Source organism: Cyanistes caeruleus, chromosome 38 (genome assembly GCF_971803275.1).
Source record: "Cyanistes caeruleus chromosome 38, bCyaCae1.hap1.1, whole genome shotgun sequence".
Classification (NCBI taxonomy): Eukaryota; Metazoa; Chordata; class Aves; order Passeriformes; family Paridae; genus Cyanistes; species Cyanistes caeruleus.
This window is the reverse complement of record NC_141739.1, coordinates 298,525-315,395: the sequence shown is the minus strand read 5'-3', so window position 1 is coordinate 315,395 and position 16,871 is coordinate 298,525. Positions and strand designations below refer to the sequence as shown.

The 16,871-nt window shown below is 53.4% G+C and overlaps 1 protein-coding gene across 1 annotated transcript in view; it reads right to left on the bottom strand.

Annotated features, from left to right (window-relative positions):
• Window positions 1-16,871, bottom strand: part of LTBP4 (latent transforming growth factor beta binding protein 4) — a 40,617-nt gene that overhangs the window by 8,430 nt on the left and 15,316 nt on the right. The window contains exons 11-20 of the mRNA XM_086872086.1: window positions 14,770-14,895; window positions 13,720-13,875; window positions 13,001-13,126; window positions 10,614-10,736; window positions 8,750-8,878; window positions 7,872-7,997; window positions 6,600-6,926; window positions 5,299-5,367; window positions 4,532-4,660; window positions 1,271-1,417 (exon numbers count right to left, since the gene is read on the bottom strand). Of these exons, the coding sequence (XP_086728212.1) occupies window positions 1,271-1,417; window positions 4,532-4,660; window positions 5,299-5,367; window positions 6,600-6,926; window positions 7,872-7,997; window positions 8,750-8,878; window positions 10,614-10,736; window positions 13,001-13,126; window positions 13,720-13,875; window positions 14,770-14,895 (1,458 nt within the window). The remainder of the gene's footprint in view (window positions 1-1,270; window positions 1,418-4,531; window positions 4,661-5,298; window positions 5,368-6,599; window positions 6,927-7,871; window positions 7,998-8,749; window positions 8,879-10,613; window positions 10,737-13,000; window positions 13,127-13,719; window positions 13,876-14,769; window positions 14,896-16,871) is intronic.

Genomic DNA, 16,871 nt, shown 5'->3' with positions numbered 1-16,871 from the left:
TTGGGGAGCTCAGGTGAGCCCAAAAATGCAGGTGAGGCTCCGCCCCCTCCCAGCACAGCCCCAGGGACCCCTCTGGGGGCGGAAAATTGGGGAGGGGTCTCATTCGGGGGGTCCCGAACCCCAAAATTCCATTCTCGTTATGGGGAGCCTGGAAAATCCCCGGAATTTGGGAGCTCAGGTGAGCCCAAAATTGGGATTTTCTGTCTCCCCTCTATTGCGACCCCTCCCCCAAACCCCTCAAATCCCCCCCAAAATCCCCCCCAAAACCCCCCAAAACCCCCCCAAATCCCCCCCAAAACCCCCCAAATCAGGGTCCCCGAGCGCCCCCCGATATCGGGGATCCCCCGAGACCCCCAAAGCCCCTCCTAAACCTCCTTTAAACCCCTCCTAACCCCCCTAAACCCCTCCTAACCCCCCAAAATCCCGTTTAAACCCCCCAAAATCCGGTTTAACCCCCCCAAACCCCCCCAAAGCCCCCCAAACCCGGCTCCCCTCCCCCCCCCGATCTCGGGGACCCTCCGAGCCCCCCAAAACCCCTCCTAAACCCCTCCTAACCCCCCAAAATACCGTTTAAACCCCTCCTAAACCCTTTATACCCCCCAAAATCTCCTTTAAACCCCTCCTAACCCCCCAAATCCCCCCCAAACCCCCCCAAACCCCCCCAAACCCGGCTCCCCTCCCCCCCCCGATCTCGGGGACTCCCCGAGCCCCCCAAAACTCCCCCCGAGCCCCCCAAAACCCCTCCTAAACCCCAAAACTCCCCCCAAAACCCCTCCTAAACCCCTTTATACCCCCCAAAATCTCCTTTAAACCCCTCCTAACCCCCCCAAATCCCCCCAAACCCCCCAAAATCCCCCCCAAACCCCCCCAAACCCGGCTCCCCTCCCCCCCCCGATCTCGGGGACCCCCCCGAGCCCCCCAAAACCCTCCCAAAGCCCCTCCTAACCCCCCTAAAATCCCCTTTAAACCCCCTAAACCCCCTTTAAACCCCTCCTAACCCCCCAAATCCCCCCCAAACCCCCCCAAACCCCCCCAAACCAGGCTCCCCTCCCCCCCCCGATCTCGGGAACCCCCCGAGCCCCCCAAAACCCCTCCTAAACCCCAAAACTCCCCCCAAAACCCCTCCTAAACCCCTTTATACCCCCCAAAATCCCCTTTAAATCCCTCCTAACCCCCCAAATCCCCCCCAAATCCCCCCCAAACCCCCCCAAACCCGGCTCCCCTCCCCCCCCCCGATCTCGGGGACCCCCCCGAGCCCCCCAAAACCCACCCGGGCCGGTGTCGTTGGCCACGCAGCGGCGCTGGGAGGGGTCGAGGATGAGGGGGGGGTCGCAGGAGCAGTGGAAGGAGCCCACGGTGTTGACACAGAGACCCCCCAGGCACGGCTCGGCCTCGGCCGCGGAGCACTCGTCGTTATCTGGGGAGGGGGATTTGGGGGGCTCGGGGGGGGCTCGGGGGGGCTCGGGGGGGTTTGAGGGGGTTTGGGGGGGTTTGGGGGGGATTTGGGGGGTTTGGGGGGAATTAACGGGGATTTAATGGGGATTTGGGGGGGATTTGGGGGGTTCGGGGGGGGCTCGGGGGGATTTGGGGGGGTTTGAAGGGGTTTGGGGGGATTTGGGGGGGATTTGGGGGGTTTGGGGGGGAATTAACGGGGATTTAATGGGGATTTGGGGGGGGGTTGGGGGGTTTGGGGGGGAATTAACGGGGAATTAACGGGGATTTTCGGGGGATTTGGGGGGGATTTGGGGGGTTCGGGGGGGCTCGGGGGGGTTTGAGGGGGTTTGGGGGGGTTTGGGGGGGTTTTGGGGGGATTTGGGGGGTTTGGGGGGGAATTAACGGGGATTTTCGGGGGATTTGGGGGGGATTTGGGGGGTTCGGGGGGGGCTCGGGGGGATTTGGGGGGGTTTGGAGGGATTTGGGGGGGGGTTTGGTGGGTTTGGGGGGAATTAACGGGGAATTAACGGGGATTTAATGGGGATTTTCGGGGGTTTTGGGGAGGTTTAGGGTGGATTTGGGGGGGATTTGGGGGTTCGGGGGGGGCTCGGGGGGGCTCGGGGGGATTTGGGGGGGTTTTGGGGGGTTTAGGGGGTTTTGGGGGGAATTAACGGGGAATTAACGGGGATTTAATGGGGATTTTCGGGGGTTTTGGGGAGGTTTAGGGTGGATTTGGGGGGGATTTGGGGGGGATTTGGGGGTTCGGGGGGGGCTCGGGGGGGTTTGGGGGGGGCTCGGGGGGGTTTGGGGGGATTTGGGGGGGATTTGGGGGGTTTGGGGGGAATTAACGGGGAATTAACGGGGATTTAATGGGGATTTTCGGAGGTTTTGGGGGGATTTAGGGGGGATTTGGGGGGGATTTGGGGGGTTCGGTGGGGTTCGGGGGGGCTCGGGGGGTTTGAGGGGGTTTGGGGGGATTTGGGGGGGATTTGGGGGGATTTGGGGGGGATTTGGGGGGTTTGGGGGGGGCTCGGGGGGATTTGGGGGGGTTTGAAGGGGTTTGGGGGGGATTTGGGGGGGATTTGGGGGGTTTGGGGGGAATTAACGGGGAATTAACGGGGAATTAACGGGGATTTAATGGGGATTTGGGGGGGGTTTGGGGGGTTCGGGGGGGTTTGAGGGGGTTTGGGGGGGTTTGGGGGGATTTGGGGGTTTAGGGGGGAATTAACGGGGAATTAACGGGGATTTAATGGGGATTTTCGGGGGTTTTGGGGAGGTTTAGGGTGGATTTGGGGGGGATTTGGGGGTTCGGGGGGGGTTCGGGGGGGGCTCGGGGGGTTTGGGGGGGTTTGGGGGGGATTTGGGGAGGTTTTGGGGGGTTTGGGGGGTTTGGGGGGAATTAACGGGGAATTAACGGGGATTTAATGGGGATTTTCGGGGGTTTTGGGGGGATTTAGGGGGGATTTGGGGGGGATTTGGGGGTTCGGGGGGGGCTCGGGGGGGCTCGGGGGGATTTGGGGGGGTTTTGGGGGGTTTAGGGGGTTTTGGGGGGAATTAACGGGGAATTAACGGGGAATTAACGGGGATTTTCGGGGGTTTTGGGGAGGTTTAGGGTGGATTTGGGGGGGATTTGGGGGGGATTTGGGGGTTCGGGGGGGGCTCGGGGGGGTTTGGGGGGGGCTCGGGGGGGTTTGGGGGGATTTGGGGGGGATTTGGGGGGTTTGGGGGGAATTAACGGGGAATTAACGGGGAATTAACGGGGATTTTCGGGGGTTTGGGGGGATTTGGGGGGGATTTGGGGGGGATTTGGGGGTTCGGGGGGGGCTCGGGGGGGTTTGGGGGGGTTTTGGGGGGGTTTGGGGGGTTTGGGGGGAATTAACGGGGAATTAACGGGGATTTTCGGGGGATTTGGGGGGGATTTGGGGGGTTCGGGGGGGGTTCGGGGGGGGCTCGGGGGGGTTTGGGGGGATTTGGGGGGGATTTGGGGAGGTTTTGGGGGGGTTTTGGGAGGTTTGGGGGGGAATTAACGGGGAGTTAACGGGGAATTAACTGGGAATTAACGGGGATTTTCGGGGGTTTGGGGGGATTTGGGGGGGATTTGGGGGGATTTGGGGGGGTTTGGGGGGGATTTAACGGGGTTTGGTTTTGGGGGGGATTTGGGGTGGATTTGGGGGGGTTTTGGGGGGATTTGGGGTGGATTTGGGGAGTTTTAGGGGCGGTTTTGGGGGGATTTGGGGGAGATTTGTCCAGGCAGACACACAGACAGGTCCTGGCAGGTACTGACAGACACAGACACACACACACAGGTACAGACAGACACAGACAGACACAGACAGGTCCCGGCAGGTCCCGGCAGGTCCTGGCAGATTCAGACAGGTCCTGGCAGGTCCTGGCAGGTCCTGGCAGGTACAGACAGACAGACACACACACACACAGGTACAGACACACACAAACAGACACAGACGGGTCCCGGCAGGTCCCGGCAGGTCCCGGCAGGTCCTGGCAGGTACAGACACACACAGACACACACAGACAGACACAGACAGGTCCCGGCAGGTCCTGGCAGGTCCTGGCAGGTACAGACACACACAGACACAAACAGACACAGACAGACAGACACAGACAGGTCCTGGCAGGTCCTGGCAGGTACAGACACACACAGACACACACAGACACACACAGACAGACACAAACAGACACAGACAGACAGACACAGACAGGTCCTGGCAGGTCCTGGCAGGTACAGACACAAACAGACACAGACAGACAGACACAGACAGGTCCTGGCAGGTCCCGGCAGGTCCTGGCAGGTCCTGGCAGGTTTAGACAGGTACAGACACACACAAACAGACACAGACGGGTCCCGGCAGGTCCTGGCAGGTCCTGGCAGGTACAGACACACACAGACAGACACAGACAGACACAGACGGGTCCCGGCAGGTCCTGGCAGGTCCCGGCAGGTCCCGGCAGGTCCTGGCAGGTCCTGGCAGGTACAGACACACACAGACAGACACAGACAGACACAGACAGGTCCCGGCAGGTCCCGGCAGGTCCCGGCAGGTCCTGGCAGATTCAGACAGGTCCTGGCAGGTCTCACCCACGCACTGCAGGTGCTCGGGCTCGAAGTAGAAGCCGCTGGGGCAGAAGCAGCTGAAGGCGGCGGCGCTGTTAACGCAGAGCCCCCCCCGGCAGAGCGCGGGGGCGAACAGCGAGCACTCGTCCACATCTGGGGGGACACGAGAGACCCCTGAGACCCCCCCGGGACCCCCCGGGACCCCCCCGGGACCCCCCGAGTCACCGGGACCCCCCCCCGGGGCACCGGGAGCCCCCCCCCGGCAGAGCGCGGGGGCGAACAGCGAGCACTCGTCCACATCTGGGGGGGCACGAGAGACCCCTGAGACCCCCCTAAAATCACAGAGACCCCCGGGACCCCCCCGGGACCCCTGAGACACCCCCGGGTCACCGAGACCCCCCCGGGACCCCCCCGAGTCACCCCCGGGTCACTGGGACCCCCCCCCCCGGGTCACCGAGAGACCCCCGGGACCCCCCCGGGACCCCCCTAAAATCACAGAGACCCCCCCGGGACCCCTCCCCCCAAACCACAGAGACCCCTCCCCAGGGACCCCCCAAAGTCCCGGGAACCCCTCGGGACCCCCCCCCGGGACCCCCGGGACACCCCCCAAACCACAGAGACCCCTCCCCAGGGACCCCCCAAAGTCACAGGGACCCCTCGGGACCCCCCCCCGGGTCACCGGGACCCCCCCCCAAACCACAGAGACCCCTCCCCAGGGACCCCCCAAAGTCCCGGGGACCCCCCCGGGCCCCCCCCATGGGCGGGGGTCTCAGCGGGGGGTCCGGGCTCACCTGCGGGGGGTCCCTGGGGGCTCTGGGGGGCGCGGCCGGGCCCGTGGGGACACAGAGCCAGGTGAGGTTCTGGGGGGGGGCACGGGGGGGGGGGGGGTCAGGGACCCCAAAATCCTGCCCGGGACCCCCTCCCCAAATTCTGCTGCTGCTCCACAGACCCGAATCTGCCCTAAATCACCCCAAAATCCCCCCAAAATCCACCAAAATCCCCCCAAAATCCACCCCAAATCCACCCAAATCCCCCCAAAATCCCCCCCAAATCCACCAAAATCCCCTCAAACCCCCCCAAATCCCCCCAAATCCCCCCCAAATCCCCCAAAATCCCCTCAAATCCCCCAAAATCCCCCCAAATCCCCCCCGAATCCCCCCAAATCCACCCAAATCCCCCCAAATCCACCCAAATCCCCCCAAATCCCCCCAAATCCCCCCAAAATCCCCCCAAATCCTCCCCAAATCCACCAAAATCCCCCCCAAATCCACCAAAATCCACCCAAACCCCCCCAAACCCCCCAAACCTCACCCCACAGATTTTTGGGGTGTCCCTCACCTGATCCAGGTGTGGGGCAGGGCTCAGTGGGGCACCCCACACCCCAAATCCCCCCTCAAATCCCCCCATAAATCCCCCCCAAACCATCCCAAACCCCCCCCAAACCCCCCTAAACCCCCCCAAATCCCCCCCAAATCCACCCCAGAGATTTTTGGGGTGTCCCTCACCTGATCCTGGTGTGGGGCAGGGCTCAGTGGGGCACCCCACACCCCAAATCCCCCATAAACCCCCCCTCAAATCCCCTAAACCCCCCCTTAAATCCCCCAAATCCACCCCAAACCCCCCAAATCCACCCCACAGATTTTTGGGGTGTCCCTCACCTGATCCAGGTGTAGGGCAGGGCTCAGTGGGGCACCCCACACCCCAAATCCCCCCCAAATCCCCCCATAAATCCCCCCCAAACCATCCCAAACCCCCCAAATCCACCCCAGAGATTTTTGGGGTGTCCCTCACCTGATCCTGGTGTGGGGCAGGGCTCAGTGGGGCACCCCACACCCCAAATCCCCCCTCAAATCCCCCCATAAATCCCCCCCAAACCCCCTCAAATCCCCCCAAATCCCTCCCAAATCCACCCCAGAGATTTTTGGGGTGTCCCTCACCTGATCCCGGTGTGGGGCAGGGCTCAGTGGGGCACCCCACACCCCAAATCCCCCCCTCAAATCCCCTAAACCCCCCTCAAATCCCCCAAACCCCCCCTAAACACCCCCATATCCCCCCCAAACCTCACCCCAGAGATTTTTGGGGTGTCCCTCACCTGATCCCGGTGTGGGGCAGGGCTCAGTGGGGCACCCCACACCCCAAGCCCACCCCAGGGTGCAGCAGCACTGGGCCCGGGTGACGTTTGGGGCCAGGACCCCACAGGCCCTACTGAAACACGAGGCCACCCCAAATCCAGGGGGGTGGATTTCGGGGGGGTTTTGGGGGTTTTGGGGGGGTTTTGGGGTCGGGGGGACCCCACAGCGGCCGCTGACGGGGTCGAATTCCTGTCGGGGGTCGGGGCAGAGGCAGAGGAAGGAGCCCTCGACGTTCTCGCAGCGCTCGGCCCCACAAACGCCGCGGAGGGTCCGGCACTCGTCCACATCTGGGATTTGGGGTTTGGGATTTGGGATTTGGGGTTTTGGGGTTTGGGGTTTGGGGTTTGGGGTTTGGGATTTGGGGTTTTGGGGTTTGGGGTTTGGGATTTGGGGTTTGGGGTTTGGGGTTTGGGGTTTGGGGTTTTGGGGTTTGGGGTTTGGGATTTGGGGTTTGGGGTTTGGGGTTTGGGGTTTGGGGTCAGGGTTTGGGGTCGGGGTTTGGGGTTTGGGATTTGGGGTTTGGGGTTTGGGGTTTGGGATTTGGGGTTTGGGGTTTGGGATTTGGGGTTTGGGGTTTGGGGTTTGGGATTTGGGGTTTGGGGTTTGGGGTTTGGGAATTGGGAATTGGGATTTGGGGTTTGGGATTTGGGGTTTAGGGTTTGGGGTTTGGGATTTGGGATTTGGGATTTGGGGTTTGGGGTTTTGGGGTTTGGGGTTTTGGGGTTTGGGGTTTGGGGTTTGGGGTTTGGGGTTTGGGGGATTTGGGGTTTGGGGTTTGGGATTTGGGATATTTGGGATCACATTTGGGATGGGATTTGGGATATTTGGGATCAGTGGGATTTGGGATATTTGGGATGGGATTTGGGATATTTGGGATATTTGGGATGGGATTTGGGATATTTGGGATGGGATTTGGGATATTTGGGATATTTGGGATGGGATTTGGGATCACATTTGGGATTTGGGGTACCGTACCCACGCAGTGGTGGCCGTGCGGGGCGGTCTCGTAGCCGGGGTCGCAGGGACTGGGATGGGATGGGGATGGGATGGGATGGGGATGGGATTTGGGATATTTGGGATGGGATTTGGGATATTTGGGATGGGATTTGGGATATTTGGGATGGGATTTGGGATATTTGGGATGGGATTTGGGATATTTGGGATGGGATTTGGGATATTTGGGATGGGATTTGGGATCACATTTGGGATATTTGGGATTTGGGATCTCGTACCCACGCAGTGGTGGCCGTGCGGGGCGGTCTCGTAGCCGGGGTCGCAGGCGCACTGGAAGGAGCCGGGCAGGTTGTGGCAGGAGGCGTGGGAACCGCACAGGGTCCCGTTGGAGCACTCGTCCACGTCTGCGTCGGGAGTCGGCATTTTATGGGATTGTTCCGCATTTTATGGGATTTTTTTTGGATTTTATGGGATTTTTTTTTGATTTTACGGGATTTATTTGGGATTTTACGGGATTGTTCCGCATTTTATGGGATTTATTTGGGATTTTACGGGATTTTTTTTGGATTTTATGGGATTTATTTGGGATTTTATGGGATTTGTTCCGCATTTTATGGGATTTTTTTTGGATTTTATGGGATTTTTTGGGATTTTATGGGATTCATTCCGGATTTTATGGGATTTATTTGAATTTTACGGGATTCATTCCGCATATTTTATGGGATTTTTTTGAATTTTATGGGATTCATTCTGCATTTTATGGGATTTTTTGGGATTTTATGGGATTTTTTTGGAATTTTATGGGATAATTTGGGATTTTTTTGGATTGTTTGGGATCATCCCCAGGGGCTCGGTGTCCTCCGGCCCCCCGTGCGAATCCCAAATTCCCAATCCCGAATCCCAAATTCTCAGAATTCCCAGAATTCCCAGAATTCCCGGAATTCCAAATCCCAGAATTCCCAGAATTCCCGGAATTCCCGGATCCCTCACCTCGGCACTCGCCGCCCTCGGGCCGGAATCCCGGCTGGCACTCGGGATCAATCCCAAATTCCCAAATCCCAAATTCCCAAATTCCAAATTCTCAGAATTCCCAGAATTCCCGGAATTCCCGGAATCCCGAATTTCCCGGAATTCCCGGAATTCCTGGATCCCTCACCTCGGCACTCGCCGCCCTCGGGCCGGAATCCCGGCTGGCACTCGGGGAGGCACCGATAGGATCCCGGAATGTTCCGGCACCGCTGGGGCCCGCAGAGCCCGGGCCCGTATTCCTGACACTCGTCCACGTCTGGGAACAGCCGGAACAACAGCCGGAACAACCGGAACAACCGGAACCACAGGAACAACCGGAACAGCCACGGGAACAGCCACGGGAACAGCCGGAACAACCGGAACAACCGGAACAACCGGAACAGCCGGAACAACCGCGGGAACAACAGGAACAACCGGAACAACCACGGGAACAACCGCGGGAACAACCGCGGGAACAACCGGAACAGCCGCGGGAACAACCGGAACAGCCGGAACAACCACGGGAACAACCGGAACAACCGGAACAGCCACGGGAACAGCCGGAACAACCGGAACAGCCACGGGAACAGCCGGAACAACCGCGGGAACAACGGGAACAGCCGGAACAACCCGAACAACCCGAACAACCGGAACAACCGGAACAACCGGAACCACAGGAACAACCGGAACAGCCGGAACCACAGGAACAACCGGAACAGCCGGAACAGCCGCGGGAACAACCGGAACAACCGGAACAACAGGAACAACCGGAACAGCCGGAACAGCCGCGGGAACAGCCGGAACAACCGGAACAACCGGAACAACAGGAACAACCACGGGAACAACCGGAACAACCGGAACAACAGGAACAACCGGAACAACCACGGGAACAACCGGAACAACCGGAACAGCCGGAACAGCCACGGGAACAGCCGGAACAGCCGGAACAACCGGAACAACCGGAACAACAGGAACAGCCGGAACAGCCGGAACAGCCGCGGGAACAACGGGAACAGCCGGAACAACAGGAACAGCCGGAACAACCGGAACAGCCGGAACAGCCGGAACAACAGGAACAGCCGGAACAGCCGCGGGAACAACCGGAACAACAGCGGGAACAGCGGGAACAATGGGAATGGGAACAATGGGGACAATGGGAACAATGGGAACAATGGGAACAATGGGAACAATGGCAGGAACAACCGGAACGACGGGAACAATGGGAATGGGAACAATGGGAACAATGGGAGTGGGAACAATGGGAACAATGGGAATGGGAACAATGGGAACAATGGGGACAATGGGAATGGGAACAATGGGAACAAGGGGAACAATGGGAATGGGAACAATGGGAATGGGGTCCCACCCAAAATTCCTACACCCCCAATTCCCGCCCCACATCCCAATTAATTCCCACATCCCAAATAATTCAATTAATTCCCACTTCCCAATAATTCCCACATCCCGAATAATTAATTCCCAGATCCCAAATGAATAACTAATTCCCAGATCCCAAATGAATAATTAATTCCCACATCCCAAATGAATAATTAATTCCCACATCCCGAATAATTAATTCCCACATCCCGAATAATTAATTCCCAGATCCCGAATAATTAATTCCCACATCCCAAATAATTCCCACATCCCAAATAATTCCCACATCCCGAATAATTAATTCCCAGATCCCGAATAATTAATTCCCAGATCCCAAATGAATAATTAATTCCCAGATCCCGAATGAATAATTAATTCCCAGATCCCGAATGAATAATTAATTCCCACATCCCGAATGAATAATTAATTCCCAGATCCCAAATGAATAATTAATTCCCAGATCCCGAATGAATAATTAATTCCCAGATCCCAAATGAATAATTAATTCCCAGATCCCAAATGAATAATTAATTCCCAGATCCCGAATGAATAATTAATTCCCACATCCCAAATGAATAATTAATTCCCAGATCCCGAATGAATAATTAATTCCCAGATCCCGGATTCCGGCTGACCCCGGCACTCGGCCTTGTCCTGCTCCGTGCGGAATCCGGCCGGGCAGCGGCACTGGAAGGAGCCGTCGGTGTTGAGGCAGCGCCCGCCGGCGCAGACGTCGCCGCGCTCGCACTCGTCCACGTCTGCGGGGTTGGGTGCGATAATTCGGGGTTATTCGGGAATTTGGGGGAATTTGGGGATTTTTTGGGGATTTTTTGGGGATTTTTTGGGATTTTTTTGGGATTTTTTGGGGATTTTTTTCGGATTTTTTTCGGATTTTTTTGGGATTTTTTTGGGATTTTTCTCGGATTTTTTTGGGATTTTTTGGGGATTTTTTGGGGATTTATTGGGGATTTTTTTGGGATTTTTTGGGATTTTTTTCGGATTTTTTGGGGATTTTTTTAGGATTTTTTTGGGATTTTTTGGGGATTTTTTTGGGATTTATTTGGGATTTTTTTGGGATTTTTTGGGATTTTTTTCGGATTTTTTGGGGATTTTTTTGGGATTTTTTTGGGATTTTTTTCGGATTTTTTGGGATTTTTTTGGGGATTTTTTTTGGATTTTTTTCGGATTTTTTGGGATTTTTTTGGGATTTTTTGTGATTTTTTTTGTGATTTTTGGGCATTTTTTTTTGATTTTTTGGTGATTTTTTGGTGATTTTTTGTGACTTTTTTATTTTTTTATTTATTTTAAGGGAATTTTTTTGGGATTTTTGGGGGGTTTTTTTGGGATTTTTTTGGGATTTTTTTGGGATTTTTTTGGGGATTTTTTGTGATTTTTTTTGTGATTTTTGGGCATTTTTTTGTGATTTTTTGGTGATTTTTTGGTGATTTTTTGTGATTTTTTTTATTTTTTAATTTATTTTAAGGGATTTTTTTTTATTTTTGGGAGGGTTTTTTGGGATTTTTTGGGGATTTTTTTAGGATTTTTTGTGGTTTTTTTGTGTTTTTTGGGCATTTTTTGTGATTTTTTTGTGATTTTTTTGTGATTTTTAATTTATTTTATGGGATTTTTTTGGGATTTTTTGGGGGTCTTTTGGGATTTTTTTTGAATTTTTTTAGGATTCTTTTAGGATTTTTTGTGATTTATTTTTGTGATTTTTGGGCATTTTTTTGTGATTTTTTGTGATTTTTTTGTGATTTTTTTTGTGATTTTATTTTGATTTTTTTTATTTATTTTATGGGATTTTTGGGGGGATTTATTTGGGATTTTTATGGGATTTTTTTTTTGGATTTTGGGGGGATTTTTTGGGATTTTTTTTGGATTTTTTTTTTGGATTTTTTTTTTATTTTTTGTGATTTTTTTTTTATTTTTGGGCATTTTTTTGTGATCCCAAAAAAATCCTAAAAAACCTCCAAAAATCCCAAAACCCAAAAAAAAACCTCCAAAAACCTCCAAAAACTTCAAAAAACCCCAAATAATCCCCGAAAAAACTAAAAAAAACCCCAAAAAACCCAAGAAAAAACCCCCAAAAATTCAAAAAAATTCAAAAAAAATCCAAAAAAAATCCTAAAAAACCCCAAAAAATCCAAAAACCCAAAAAAACCCTCCAAAAACCTCAAAAAACTTCAAAAAACCCCAAATAATCCCCAAAGAACTAAAAAAAACCCTAAAAAACCCCCCCCAAAATTTAAAAAAATTAAAAAAAAATCAAAAAAAATCAAAAAAAATTCAAAAAAAATTCAAAAAAAATTTTAAAAAATTCAAAAAAAATTCCCAAAAAATTCCCAAAAAATCCCCCAACCCCCCCGAGATGCCACCACGCTGTCCCCGTTGGTGTCACCCACCGACACAGGCGGTGCCCTCGGCGGTCGCGGTGTAGCCGTCGGCGCAGAGGCAGCGGAAGGATCCAAAAAACCCCCCCAAAAAACCCCCAAAATTCCCAAAAAAATCCCAAAAAAAACCCCAAAAACCCAAAAACCCAAGAAACCTCAAAATCCTCAAAAAACCCAAAAGAACCCAAAAAAACCTCAGGAAAAAAATCCTTAAAAATCCCCGCAAAAAAACCCAAAAAACTCCCAAAAAACCCCCAAAAAATTAAAAAAAAATTCCCCAAAAATTCAAAAAAAATTCCCAAAAAATCCCCAAAAAAATCCTAAAAAACCCCCAAAAATCCCAAAACCCAAAAAAAACCTCCAAAAACCTCAAAAAACTTCAAAAAGCCCTAAATAATCCCCAGAGAACTAAAAAAAACCTAAAAAAAACCCCAAAAATTTTTAAAAAATTAAAAAAAATTTTAAAAAAATTCAAAAAAAATTCAAAAAAAATTCAAAAAAAATCCCAAAAAAAATTAAAAAAAAATTCAAAAAAAAATCAAAAAAAATCCCAAAAAATTCCCAAAAAATTCCCAAAAAATCCCCCAACCCCCCCGAGATGCCACCACGCTGTCCCCGTTGGTGTCACCCACCGACACAGGCGGTGCCCTCGGCGGTCGCGGTGTAGCCGTCGGCGCAGAGGCAGCGGAAGGATCCGGCCGTGTTGAGGCACTCGCCGTGCGGGAAGCAGAAATCGCCCTCCAGACACTCGTTAACGTCTGGGGGACACCAGGAAATGTCACCTGGGGTCACCTGGGGTCACCTGGGGGTCACCTGGGGTCACCTGGAGTCACCTGGGGTCACCTGGGGTTACCTGGGGGTCATCTGGGGGTCACCTGGGGTCACCTGGGGTTACCTGGGGGTCATCTGGGGGTCACCTGGGGTCACCTGGGGTCACTTGGGGTCACCTGGGGTCACCTGAGGGTCATCTGGGGTCACCTGGGGTCACCTGGGGGTCATCTGGGGTCACCTGGGGGTCACCTGGGGTCACCTGGGGTCACCTGGGGGTCATCTGGGGTCACCTGGGGTCAGCTGGGGGTCACCTGAGGGTCACCTGGAGTCACCTGGGGTCACCTGGGGACACCTGGGGTCACCTGGGGTCACCTGGGGGTGGTGGCACCGCCCTGAGGTCACCTGGGGGTGGTGGAACCTTCTAGAGGGGTCACCTGGGTGTCACCTGGGGTCACCTGGGATCACCTAGGGGTCACCTGGGGGTGGTGGCACCTGCCCAGGGGTGGTGGAACCTTCTGGAGGGGTCACCTGTGGTCACCCGGGGGTGCTGGCCCCTCCCAGGTGTCCCCCGGGGTCTGACCTTGGCAGGTGGTGGCCGCGGTGGCCGCGCTGGTGGCCGCGGTGGCCGCGCTGGTGGCCCGGTAGCCGCGCTGGCACTGGCACAGGAAGGAGCCGGGGGTGTTGAGGCAGCGCCCGTGGGGGGAGCAGGGGGAGACCCCCGAGCACTCGTCCACGTCTGGGGACAGGTGGGGACAGGTGAGGGTTGGGCTGTCCCCAGGTGTCCCCCCAGGTGTGTTTTGGGTGTCCCCAGGTGTCCCCAGGTGTCCCCAGGTGTGTCCCCAGGTGTGTTTTGGGTGTCCCCAGCTGTCTCCAGGTGTGCCCAGGTGTGCCCAGGTGTGCCCAGGTGTGCCCAGGTGTCCCCAGGTGTCCCCAGGTGTCCCCAGGTGTGTTTTGGGTGTCCCCAGCTGTCCCCATTGTCCCCAGGTGTCCCCAGGTGTCCCCATGTCCCCCCAGGTGTCCCCAGGTGACCCCATGTCCCCCCAGGTGTCCCCAGGTGTGTCCCCAGGTGTCCCCAGGTGTCCCCATGTCCCCCCAGCTGTCCCCAGGTGTCCCCAGGTGTCCCCAGGTGTGTCCTCATGTCCCCCCAGGTGTCCCCAGGTGTCCCCAGGTGTGTCCCCATGTCCCCACAGCTGTCCCCAGGTGTGTTTTTGGGTGTCCCCATGTCCCCCCAGGTGTGTCCCCATGTCCCCCCAGCTGTCCCCAGGTGTCCCCAGGTGTCCCCAGGTGTGTCCCCAGGTGTCCCCAGGTGTCCCCAGCTGTCCCCAGCTGTCCCCAGCTGTCCCCAGGTGTCCCCAGGTGTGTCCAGGTGTCCCCAGGTGTGTCCCCATGTCCCCCCAGGTGTCCCCATGTCCCCCCAGCTGTCCCCATGTCCCCCCAGCTGTCCCCAGGTGTCCCCAGGTGTCCCCAGGTGTGTCCCCAGGTGTCCCCAGGTGTCCCCATGTCCCCCCAGCTGTCCCCAGGTGTGTTTTTGGGTGTCCCCAGGTGTGTCCAGGTGTCCCCAGGTGTGTCCCCATGTCCCCCCAGGTGTCCCCATGTCCCCCCAGGTGTCCCCAGGTGTCCCCAAGCTCACCTCGGCACTCGCTCCCGGAGGGCTCGGAGGTGAACCCGGCCTGGCAGAGGCACCTGAAGCTGCCCAGGGAATTCTCGCAGCGCCCGGGGGAGCAGGGCGGGGGCACCTGGCGGCACTCGTCGATGTCTGCGGGCACAGGTGGGCACAGGTGGGATCCCAAAATTCCCAAAATTCCCAAAAAGTTCCCAAAAAAATCCCAAAAATCAAAAAAAAATCCGAAAAAATTCCCAAAAAATCCCGAAAATCAAAAAAAAATCCCCAAAAAACCCTCCCGAGATGCCACCCTAGGCACAGGTGGGCACAGGTGGGATCCCAAAATTCCCAAAATTCCCAAAAAGTTCCCAAAAAAATCCCAAAAATCCAAAAAAAATCCGAAAAAATTCCCAAAAAATCCCGAAAATCAAAAAAAAAATCCCCAAAAAACCCTCCCGAGATGCCACCCTAGGCACAGGTGGGCACAGGTGGGATCCCAAAATTCCCAAAATTCCCAAAAAGTTCCCAAAAAAATCCCAAAAATCCAAAAAAAATCCGAAAAAATTCCCAAAAAATCCCGAAAATCAAAAAAAAAATGCCCAAAAAACCCTCCCGAGATGCCACCCTAGGCACAGGTGGGCACAGGTGGGATCCCAAAAATTCCCAAAATTCCCAAAAAGTTCCCCAAAAAAATCCCAAAAATAAAAAAAAAATAAAAAAAAAAATCCCAAAAAATCCCGAAAATCAAAAAAAAAATCCCCAAAAAACCCTCCCGAGATGCCACCCTAGGCACAGGTGGGCACAGGTGGGATCCCAAAATTCCCAAAATTCCCAAAAAGTTCCCAAAAAAATCCCAAAAATCCAAAAAAAATAAAAAAAAAATTCCCAAAAATCCCGAAAATCAAAAAAAATTAAAAAAAAATCCCAAAAAATCCCGAAAATCAAAAAAAAAATCCCCAAAAAACCCTCCCGAGATGCCACCCTAGGCACAGGTGGGCACAGGTGGGATCCCAAAATTCCCAAAATTCCCAAAAAGTTCCCAAAAAAATCCCAAAAATAAAAAAAAAAATCCAAAAAAAATCCCAAAAAATCCCGAAAATAAAAAAAAAATCCCAAAAAACCCTCCCGAGATGCCACCCTAGGCACAGGTGGGCACAGGTGGGATCCCAAAAATCCCAAAATTCCCAAAAAGTTCCCAAAAAAATCCCAAAAATAAAAAAAAATAAAAAAAAAATTCCCAAAAATCCCGAAAATCAAAAAAAAAATCCCCAAAAAACCCTCCCGAGATGCCACCCTAGGCACAGGTGGGCACAGGTGGGATCCCAAAAATCCCAAAATTCCCAAAAAGTTCCCAAAAAAATCCCAAAAATCCAAAAAAAATAAAAAAAAAAATCCAAAAAAATCCCGAAAATCAAAAAAAATAAAAAAAAAATCCCCAAAAATCCCCAAAATTCCCAAAAAGTTCCCAAAAAATCCCAAAAATCAAAAAAAAATAAAAAAAAATTCCCAAAAATCCCGAAAATCAAAAAAAAATCCCAAAAAACCCTCCCGAGATGCCACCCTAGGCACAGGTGGGCACAGGTGGGATCCCAAAAAGTTCCCAAAATTCCCAAAAAGTTCCCAAAAAAATCCCAAAAAATCCTAAAAAAATCCCCCAAAAAATCCCCCCAAAATTCCCAAAAAATCCTAAAAAAATTTAAAAAAATCCCCCCCAAAATCCCCTCAAAATTTCCAAAAAGTTCCCAAAAATTTACCAAAAAACTCCCCAAAAAATCCCAAAAAATCTCAAAAAATCTCCCAAAAATTCCAAAAAAATCCCCCAAAAAATCCCAAAAATTTCCCCAAAAAATCCCAAAAAATCCCCAAAAAATCCCAAAAAGTTCCCCAAAAATTCCCAAAAAATTCACCAAAAAATTCCCCCAAAAATCCCCAAAATATTCAAAATAAATCCTCTAAAATCCAAAAAATCCCTCCCGAAATGCCACCCTAGGCACAGGTGGGATCCCAAAAAGTTCCCAAAATTCCCTAAAAGTTCCCAAAAAAATCCCCCAAAAATTCCCAAAAAATCCTAAAAAAATCCCCCAAAAAATCCCAAAAATTTCCCCAAAAATTCCCAAAACAATCCCAAA